Source organism: Sturnus vulgaris, chromosome Z (assembly GCF_052056855.1).
Source record: "Sturnus vulgaris isolate bStuVul1 chromosome Z, bStuVul1.hap1, whole genome shotgun sequence".
In the NCBI taxonomy this organism is placed as follows: domain Eukaryota; kingdom Metazoa; phylum Chordata; class Aves; order Passeriformes; family Sturnidae; genus Sturnus; species Sturnus vulgaris.
Genome location: NC_142283.1, coordinates 33,582,151 through 33,593,077, shown reverse-complemented (window position 1 = coordinate 33,593,077; position 10,927 = coordinate 33,582,151). Strand labels below are relative to the sequence as shown.

At 44.1% G+C, this 10,927-nt stretch overlaps 1 protein-coding gene across 2 annotated transcripts in view; it reads right to left on the bottom strand.

Annotated features, from left to right (window-relative positions):
- TSTD2 (thiosulfate sulfurtransferase like domain containing 2) overlaps positions 1-10,927 on the bottom strand; it is a 15,678-nt gene extending 4,751 nt beyond the window's left edge. The window contains exons 1-8 of one of the 2 annotated variants that reach the window (XM_088156823.1): positions 10,787-10,927; positions 10,356-10,678; positions 9,383-9,491; positions 7,607-7,732; positions 5,659-5,764; positions 2,895-3,013; positions 2,125-2,283; positions 1,071-1,209 (exon numbers count right to left, since the gene is read on the bottom strand). In XM_088156823.1, coding sequence (XP_088012949.1) covers positions 1,071-1,209; positions 2,125-2,283; positions 2,895-3,013; positions 5,659-5,764; positions 7,607-7,732; positions 9,383-9,491; positions 10,356-10,678; positions 10,787-10,888 — 1,183 coding nt within the window. In that variant the 5' untranslated portion in view covers positions 10,889-10,927. Of the gene's footprint in view, positions 1-1,070; positions 1,210-2,124; positions 2,284-2,894; positions 3,014-5,658; positions 5,765-7,606; positions 7,733-9,382; positions 9,492-10,355 lie in introns of both variants that reach the window. The other variant, XM_014888121.2, reaches the window with a different exon arrangement.

The following is a 10,927-nucleotide window of genomic DNA, read 5'->3' as shown; positions in this document are numbered from 1 at the left end:
ACTGCCAAGAGAAGACGAAAGACAGGCAGATGGCAACTAAACCAGTATACAGGAATGTCACCTGCTAAATAAGGGGATGCCACTGAACTTCCTTCCATCTACAAACAATGGCTTGTGCAGACAGAGTGCCATTTGCAGTCCTAGTGGAGTCCTTCCAGAACATCACAGGTTTTAACTCTTTAACTGAAAGCTACAGCCCAGTTTTAGCTGTACCGAGAAGGTGCATACCACAGCACTTCCCCTTGAAACTTCCGTAGGGATAGCTGTGATATATCCAGAGTGTGTTCTGTTTCCATACCGAGTCAGGCCCTTTCAAGATGTACAGAGTAATTGCAGAGGAGGAATGGGAGGTTATGCTTGAGTTACCAACTCAGAGAAAAAACAGCACTGCTTCCTGAAAAAAAAGAGCCAGAGCCAAATTCCAGCTACTTGGTGTATCTGGCAACTGATAGCAAAACAGGAGATTACTTAATTTGCAGTAATTGAAGAGCAATCCCAGCCAGAAGATCAGGCTATGTTCTTAAAAACTTCAACTAGAGGTCACTGAAATTCCATTGTATATAGCATTTCTCAAGCATGAAAATAACAAAGTGTTAAAGAGCATAGTGCCACTACTCTCCCAATACCTGGAAGTCTTATTTGATGATATTCTGTGAGAGTGCTGGAGCAGAAGACTGCTGGCAGCAGGAGAAGTATTTAAGACTTTGGTCAGTTGGCCAACCACAGTCTGATCAGCACTGTGGGCAACAAGCAGGTAAAAACAGCTGTGGTGCTGGACATATGTCTCCATAGGTGCAGATGGCTCATAAAAGAGCTGTTCTGCAGGGCATACTTCCTTCTACTGCTCCAGTTTTAGTGAACTCTTATTAGGGACCCTCTTTCCTCTCATTTCTGTGTTACAGGTTAAAGCCACAGTGTTGAAAGTCATCATGAGAAGTGACAGCACTATGAGATCAAACCAAGTACGAGGAAGAACTGCACAGGCCAGTTTGGTTGTCCCTATCCTGCACAACTCTGGAAATGATTGCAATAGCTTCCCAGCCTTCTGCACTTACATTATCTAGTCCTACCTGAGATGATATCTTCATTGGAACAAATGGCGTAACGATCATCAAATACAAACAGCTTCCCCCTGTAGAATCCATCTGGAAACTCTTCTAGGTACTTGTGAATTCCACCTTTTAGCTGGTAAACCTCTCTGCACACTGCCTGTTTAAAGCATATTAGCAAAAAAGCTGAAGGAGACCACAGCAGTGGTGGTGCGCCAGAGTTCCCAAAGCAAATGCTGTAAATGCCAGGGGTCAGTGAAAAGCAGCAGCCTCCCAGTGACCATCAGATGGCACCACGTGCAGCCATAGCTCTAGACAGTGACACCAGGGAGTACTGGGCAGCTCCACAAGGCTAGCTTGTTGGCACAAACCCAATTCTTCATTTAATGTTACACTCAAAAGAAGCTGCTAACCTCCTCACCTGAGGAAGGTTTGCTGCATCATAGATCAACTGCTTTTGAACCTCCATGACCTTGTTATTCAGTTTTTATTTCGTAATAGTTAGTAGAAGCAAAATTTTGCAGGGTTCACATTGATGCAGCAGGAAAAAGAACCCCAAGGTTTAAATCTCTGGAGAACCTTTGTTTTCTGTTCCCTTGATCCTTGAGAGACGGATCCAGGAGAAGAGTGGGATGGAAATTTTAGAACACAATTAGAACAATGCACTGTGCTGGATTTACTTCTGCAACATCAAGAAAAACACTGACTGGCTAATTTTCACCACTCAGAGATGCTCAAGCTGTGCAGTAATGACTACAGAGCATAACCTAGACAGTCTGTGGAAACACTGCAGAATATTTTCAAGCCCTCCTAAAACAAACCTCTTCTCAGGAAATGGATAATGTAATTATTTTCACTGCTGTAGCACTAGTCCATGCAAGTCATACTGCGCCACACTGAGCTATCCAGGTCCTTGACAGACAGCACAAGACAAGTACATGTCAGAGACATTTATCTCCCCACCTGCGCATTCTGCAGGTTGTGCACAGTAAGAATTCACCAGCAAGACAAAAGACAGATGCCCTTAAAGCAGCCTCAACTCCCCAACACTTATGCCCCCAGAATGACACGTTACCTTGCTCCTGAGGTAAGCAGAGCCTCTTTCACAACGAATTCCTCCTGTGCAGTACATCAGGACACGCTTGTCTTTAAAAAGCTCCAGGTTTTCATCTACGTAGCTTGGAAAATAGCTGAACTTCCTGATATCTGGAGCCAGACAGCCCTGGAAATGTCCCTGCAATTACAACAGATTGCCACGCAACTGGTTACAAGCACTGTTACTGCTAAGGTCTGTGCCTCAAACTAGAGGAAGTAACAAATCTTTGGGCTGGAACACTCAGCTCACTGCAGCTGTTTTAGGCAGCTCCTCAGCTGCATTAATGCATCAAACGATATGTTAAAATCTGTAGGAGGATTCTGGACACAACAAGCAAAGAAGAGAGAGCTAAGCAGAACTGTCAGAGAAAGGACAAACCACAACAGTGCATGAGGGATGGTGGTTGTTCCAGCAGGATGCCTCTTTCTTTTTGACAGATGGGACAAGACAAAAAATGCTGAAAAACATCTCTACAAATGATGCTACTTCAAACATTTATGCTCACATTGTATGGACCACTTTGTTTTCTTCCTGCCCCACACTGTGAAAGCACTTGACCAGGCAGGCTCCTTCCCGAGTTGCTAGGCAGCTCCTCTACTACTTGTGTCGAATATTAATTACTAAACTGCACTCTGTACACATTACAGTCAATCTGGAGTACGTAACCTCTTCTAACAGTAAGGTTACACCTCACAATCATAAATACTTCACCCCAGAAGTGAAGAAAGAAGCAGGCAAGAAGCACTTACGATTTTACTTTCATAGAAGTTCCTACAGTCCAGCAAGATGGTATCACTTTGTCCTTGAGTAGCCTGAGATAAATACTGTTCTACTTCTCTATGAAATTCCTGAGGGGATAAATGGATTCCTTTACAAAACAAAACAAACAAACAAACAAAAAATAAAGAAAAGAAAAAAGAAGAGGGAGGGGGAAGAGAAGTGAGAAGCAGAACTACAAAACAATGTCACAAATGAGATCACTGATCCAGATTCTCCTTAGATTTCCAAACAAAATTTTCTGTGATTGTTCACAAGCCTTTTCATCCCAACTCAATCAGCCAAGTTTATCCACGTTTGGCTTCCTATTGGCAAATGAAAGAAAACTCAACACTCTTCCATATGATTGAAGAAACAGCAGATAGGTATTATCTCTATGATCTTTTGTTGCACCCCCCTGACTACTCTTACAGCTGTAGAAGAGGGAGTGACATGTTCCACTTCTCTTTGCTCATCTCTTACATTTGGAGGTGCAGAAATACAATTTCTTAAATTAAACTCCTTTTGATAATAATGGAAAATTTCCATAAACATGTATTACTTTCAATACAACTTCAATTTACATAAAGTTTCTCAACTTTCAGGGCTTAGGACTCTTAATCTACTGAAAAGCTAAAAACCTCCACCAGCCAAATCCTTTACCTTATTAAAAATACCCTTACAAGCAACCTGCCAGAGTAACAGGAAACGTCTCTAAAGAGGAGGGAAAAGGGCAAAAAAAGGAAAGACACAGCCAAACATACATCCCACAAACTACAAAAAAATGTGAATTAAACATAATCTTCCAAATCCACAAAAAGTTCCTGTAGAAGTGTCTTGGGTTGTAATGCAGGATGTGACCAGAGGTGTGTATTCTATCACCATCTGTTGAGGCCGGGTGGGGCAGTGATCTTTATCTCTGTGGTAGATATCCTCTGTTAATGGGCCATCTGTTAAAATCAGGTGGGGCACTCATCTTTATCTTTTCCATAACCCTTCCTTCCTCTAGAAAGATATCTCTCTTAATGGGCCATTGAATCCCACTAAATGACTGATAAAATTACATCATCCCATTGGGAGAGGCTCCACGCAGGGGGAGAAGCCAAGCCTTTCCTATCTAGAGAAAATCTGAGATCTGTAACACCAAGGCAATTTTTTCCACTGGATTAAAGAGGAAAAAACAGACCTTTCCACATCATCAATGGAACTCTGGAGGAAAACGGCACCCTTCTACAGAACCACTGCTTCAACTGAACCACATCTGTCATCCAAGAGGACTACAGCCACCATTTAATGGAACTGCTACCAACACCCTGCCTGACAGGGCATCAGGTTGTATTCTGACTCTGTCAGGGGTTTTGGGTTTGTTCTCTGTAATACTGTATTTCTATTTTAATTTTCCTAGTAAAGAACTGTGTTGGAGTGTTTGCTGGGCTTTGCACCACTAATCAGTAGTTTGTCATCAGTCTTGTCTGTTTCTGTTCGGAGCTAGGATTATTAGAAACACGATTGAGACGGTTTTTTGTGTTTGGATTTGGATGTTTATTATATTTTATCAGAGAATTACAGAAAGTAAAACAGTAATTCTAGCTCCCTGCTAGAAGTAGGAAAAATGGTTTTAGCTGAGCCTGCTTCAAGGCTTTTTAAAGCTAAACACACTAATAAAAGTTTTACACTTATATTATTTATACTTTTGACCTAATAATAGATTTTCATGACTCTTAGTGACTTTCGACTGACCAATTTAAAGGTTACTACTTAAGTTTTGTGAAGAAGGAAAACAAGAAGATGAACAAGAAGAAAAGACACTACTCAAAATTTTCCATCTTGTCCCTTAACTCCTACTATACTGTAAAAACTTTAAGTTTAAAACTCATCACATAGTGAAAACACACACATCTAACTCACTACACGTTTGTGATTTCTAATTTATTATTTATATTTACAAGTCTTCTCCAAGGTTTCAAGTGCAGGGCAGTGTTTTCCAGGGCGTCTGTGCCTAGAAGCACAGAAAGCTCAAAATCTTCAGTTTCCTGAGATCCAACAAACTCTTATTCCTATTCCCATATCTTTGCCTAAGAGCCCCTTAATTTCAAAATTATAATAATTTGGAGGTAGGAGTTTTACACTGTCCATTTTAAAAAGAGGCTCTTGCCTTTCTTGGCAGACACCTGTCCTTCAAACCAAGACAAGAAGTACAGCACCAACAAAATCACTTGGTGGAAAAAAAAAGGCCAAAGCTGCTCTGTTAATTGGTATTTGCTGTGCTCCTCCTTACCACCTATGTAAGCATCCTAACAGCAAATCTACAGCCAGGAACACCTTATCCGGCATAACCCACACTAAACAGCTACAGTTAGCACAAAACAAATGTAGTCAGATGGAGTTCATGCAGAACTAGGATCTGCTTAATGCAAAAGACAGCAGCATGGCTGCTGGCTCCAAAATGAGTGAAGCCAAGTCAGCAGTCCCTACCCCACAACAAGGTAACTGCTTCGTATCATCTTAACTCTCCTAGAAAACCTGAAGTTAATTCTGAAGTTTTCTGAGGCAGCTATACACTTGGCTAGCCAAAATCTGGGGCAGCAAATTCTCTGCACCAGTAGCTTTTGAGTACTTGTATGGTATCAATTTCTGTATCTATTTCTTCTGTGTCCTGGCCATTGTGCTAAAGGAAGTATTTTTGATTAAGTTATTTTATTCTTCACTCATCTCTCACTTGGGTGAGAGGCTTTATTTTTCTTTACATAAACTTACCAGTTTCCTTATAAGACACTATCTTTGGATCAATGCCCATAGGTACAATTTCTTTGAATACTCCAACTCGAAGGTCTGGGAAACAGTGAGCTCCTCCTGCACTGCTCTAGGAAATCAAACACAAAAACAATTCACCAAAATTTGCCTGGTGTCAAAATTAAAATTACCCACTTGCTTTAATTCTACAGCTGATTAGAATACGGAAATATCTTTGTAGCTGAGGGAAAGGAATGTCTTTCCTGCTGAAATCCACACTCTAAATCCTGAAGTTTAAGTAGTGGACCCCTACCACCACCTGGAAGACAGGTGTCTTAGGCCCAATGACTACTCAGCAGGGGAGACAGCATTTGGTGGAGGTGCAGGGATGCACACCAAATCTTAGTCAGAAACATGTTACTAGCACTTATTGTGAGAAAGTTGAGGCCCCTACAAAAGCATGCTGATCCTGGCAGGAATATGAAATAATGACTTCCAGTAATGGATCATGTTGCCACATCCAAGCCCTGCAGTTCTCTTCATCTCTCTGGCACTGGACACAAGCACAGCTGTGTCATAGGAACTGTAGTGTTCGTGCATGTGAAGGAGGTGTATGAGAGAGCAGCCAGGCACAAGATTTGTTAACAGTGGAGCCTGGCATCTCCTCCTCTCCCCAAACTCAAGTGTGGGGCTTCCCCTTCAGAAGTCCTGGTAAGCCCTTTTTTGGTAGGCACCCCCACTGTAGGCTGCAGGGAGTGAGAATTTCTGCAGGGCTGAGCCTCAAATACACCTTAGGCACCATCAAGTATATAAACACGCAAAGAAAACTGCAGTGCTGTGCAGCACTGTTCCAACTATTATGGAAATCAGTCTGCAGGAACTGTAGCAGCGACTGGGTTCATAGCCCTAAGCATAGTTCTCACTTCTCTCTTCTCTGTCTTCATGGCACAGCAACATGAAAGCCTCACCCACTTGGGTATACAACATTCAGGAGGAACTGTGAGACAGTAGTCACCATAGTCCACTAATGAAGGAACACTAATGCCCAGAGAGATTATACAAGATTGAAAGTTTTGCCAAGGTCAAATTCCATCCCTGTTGTTTTTGCATATACATATGACTGTAACTAACAGAAGTCCTCTTGAAATTCAGCCAAGCATAACAGACACTTTATAAAGCTAAGATTGAATCATCACTGCAGCTCAGCATGGATTTGAGTTTCACTAACTCCTTTGATCTAGTTGCTTATGAAAAAATAATAGCACTCCCTGCAAATAAAACTGTGTGAAGAGGAGCTGCTGCTTAAGCAGCAGCTCTCCCTCCTTGCAGAGAAACCAGAACCTACAGTGGCTGGCAGCCAGAGCCTACCAGAATGCCACACAGTGACCAGCCACTGCTGCCTCACCATGTGAGGGCAACAATCAGTACATATGCTCCAGCCAGGCACTACGTGAAGTAGGGAGAAAACTCTTGATAGTCTCTGTGTGTCTTCTCTGGAAGATACCCAATCCATGGAATTGACATTGCACCTAAATGGACACCAAATCCTGCGTGAACCTAAACCAGTAGTACTGCTTCCAGTCAAGGATCTCAAATCAGCGTGAAGAGTGTGCAAAAGCCTTCTTGGGCTAAGTGCATGTCATGATGCCTGCTCAGTCTGGAGTAAGTGCTTGTTACAGAACGGTGGGGCTTAAACACACTCCCTCACCCACCTGTACTGGGGGGCTCTGTGGCTGCACCCATAGCTTCCAAAGCTTGTAGCAGCTGCTATCACTGCCCATGGAAACTCCTAATTCTGGTAAAAACCAGCAAAAATATCGTTTTGGTACGATTAAATCCACCAACTTAGATAAGTGGTGGGGGAGCAGAACTGCTATGGCAGAAGTAATAATGTCAAGAAGAAATGCATTTATTTCTTGAATATTAAACAACCTGCATTAACAATGCCTATGTAAAAAAATTTTTTTCATACCTTGAAATCCTCTTGACACAAAATGTTTTTGAACAGAGGCTGGGAAAGCATAACTTTAATGTAGAGACTGGTAGCTACTTTGCTTCCACCAACTGTCCCATTAATCCCCTCTGAAGCAACTCGTACCTAGAAGGCAAGAGGAGAAGCTGGGACTGAGCCTTAGTTACAGCAAAACAGATCACAGTGAAATCAGCAAACTGGGTGACAAACGGCAGTCACAGGAGTGTGTTCAGAAAAGAGACTACTGAAAAAGGAAGGAAAATATGGTTAGACTGACGTTGAACATAAAGACAATAAACAGAAAAAAAAAATCCAGGAATCCAAATCCAAAATCCAGGAATCACTTCTGAGCCATTTTAAAAGAATCACACCAGGACAGTCAGAAGAGTTCATTCAATAAACAGAAATACTGTATAAACAGAGAAAATGCTGTCTGCAAATCCAGCAGTCAACATTAGAATTCCCTCTGGAAGTTGCCTCAGAAAGAACAATAGGCTTGTGCCTCATGACTCACACAGCTAAAAAAGAAAATGTGAATATGCATAATATTGCATCTAATATTAAATTCTGGAATGAGTCACTTTATCTCCAGCACTGACAAATGAACAAAAGCTCTGAAGCGGGGGTAGGGGGAAAGGGGAAACAATGAATATAAGAAGCAAGGAAAAAAAATAACTGATTGGGAAGGTAAGTGCTGTATCTGTTTTGGAGATGAGATGAAAAAAACAGAAAGAAAACTCAAGCAAAACACCAACCACAAGGCAAGACAGCTGAGCGGAAAAGGAAATGAATCCATGACAATATTTCATCCCCAGACCTGTGTTGATGTACCACTGGCAGAGAACAAGAAGCTACTTGGGAGACAAGTCATAGGTAAAACGAGCCTCCTGCTCCACATTGCCCTTCTTCTCCCCACAGACAGCCTAGGAACATCAGCTTTGTGAGGCTAAAATTCACCTTCTCCCACAGCCTCCAGAGGCCAGCTATACAAGCAACTCATGTTCTTGGTCTAGCCTGCCAGCAATGAAGAGAACAGACTGTTTTACGTTGTAGTGTGGTCTAAGGTGCTGGCTGCTCTCACCTAATTCCCAACAGTGTGGTTTACAGCTTGGTGTAGCCACTCTGACTGGGAGTCCACTGTGCACTGAGGAGGGAGGACACAGATGGCCAGTGAGTGCAGCAGGCCCAGGCCCATGCTATCCCTCTAGCCTGGCCCTCAAGCTGTGTTGTGCTGCATGTGCTCTTTAACCACAGGATAAAGCCAGCCTGCTAATGCTAACTGAGACACCTGCATGCAGCTCTCTGCTGACACCAGGGATTAAGCTACTTCCATCTCCTCACATTTATCTAAAAGCACATCACGAATTTCTCGTGTGAATATCCTTTCTGACTGATGGTTAGAGTGATAAGAAGATGCATTTTCCCGTTTCCATGTGTAACAGAGATGTGAATGGGGTAACCATTCCGAGATTAGGGAAGGGTGAGGGTTAGGCAAGGCCAGGGTATCCACTGTGGGCTGTCTGTGAGGCTCACTCAATGCCACACAACCCAGGGTCCCCTGCACCAAAAGATTTTTTTTTTCTTTATTGTGATAGCTCTTAAACAGAATTCTAAAAGATACCTTACCAAGTCTGAGTGCCTCTCTTAATGGGATCATAACAGACTATCACTTTCTGTGCAAAACACATCTGGTTCTCCACATACCCCATCATTCTGCACTAAATAAAAATGTGGGGCTTTTTTCCTTAAGAATAGAACCAATACTTTGAACCTTACCTTGCCAGTGAGATGTAGATGCTGACACAAAGCCTTTTGCCAAGCACAGAGTTTCTCTGGATCCCTCACGTCACAGTAACAGTAATAGAGAAGTACTTCTCCCACCTGGCTGCCCACAGCATGGCAAAGGTAAGCAAATAGAAAAAGAATGTCAAGAAAGAACAAAATTATACTATTAGCAATAACCATTCAAAAAGCAGACAATTTTCTTCTGGCAGATGTGTTGAGAAGAAAACCCTCAAACAAACTTTGGAGGGATTAGCACGGCTGGGTTCATTTCAAACAGAAGGAATATTAACAAAAAAAATCTCCCACACTTCTAACTCTTGAGACTGGTTAGAAAATTAACTCCTCTGTAGTCGCACTGCCCGTAGCCTACCATATGCTCTCCCCACATACAGAACACAAGAATTACTGACTTTTGCACACACAAGGATGTCATTAAATGCTCACTTGTCCAGAATGGCACTTGAAAACTCAAGCACTTGAGCTATCTAAATTTAAAAAGCCTCATTTTTTTGTGAGATTGTGTGTTCCCACATTCTGTGTGGCACAAGCCAAACTCTGTTGTAGACAGAAACTTTCTTGTCAACCTTCTTTGTAACTATGAGCCCTTCAAGAACCTGAACGAGCAGCAGAAAGGAACCCGTGTAGAGCATATCCTGCTCTGTCGTGGTCCCTCTTATACATCCAACTTGTCAAGCAACACTCATACAGGCCTGCTTTAAAGGTGCAGGATAATACAGCCCACATAGTTCAACCCACCATTAAAAACTGCAGTGGATCTAACTCTTTATATAAAGGATACCCAAAGAATCCGAAGATCTAGAGGAATACCGGGGAAGAGTTTTCCTGCACCTTAGAAGCATCGCTAGACTGAATCTCATAGGAAGTACTACTGGCTTCTGTCCTAGATCATGTAAAGCCGAATGCCCCACTCCCGGACCTTCGGAGCAGTGGGCGTCTTCCTTACCTTGTCAGATCATCCTGGCTGACGCGGCTTATGTCCGGGAGCGCCCAGGATATCTCCGGGCTGCTGCAGGAGTGCCCGCTCGGCCGGTCCGCGCTGCCAGCCGGGCCCGGGCCGCCTTCGGGGCTGTCTCCGGCCTCCGCCGGCCCCGCACCGAGCCCCGCCTGCCGCCCGATGTCCCCGGAGTGGTGCAGGGCCACGTGCCTGTGGATGCCGGGCAACTCCTCGAACGCCTGCCAGCAGCACCGCCACCGCACGCCCTCTCCGCCGCCGGGACACCGAGACGCGGCCGGCACCTCCTTGGCTTTGACGAACAGGGAGAAGGCCTGAAAGGCACCGCAAGCGTCCGCGTTACCGAGGTTACAGCGCGGCGCAGCGCGGCCCGGCCCGGCCCAAACCCGAAGCGGCCCAGACCCGAAGCGGCCCAGACCCACCTTCCTGCGGGCGGCCGCGCGCTGTTTCCTGCCCGCCGCCGCCCCCTCGGCACTGCCCCGCGGCGAGCCCGGCCCGGCCGGGGCCGCCTCGCCCGGCACCATCTCCGCCTCTCGGCGGGGAAGAGCCTGCTCTCCTCCTGC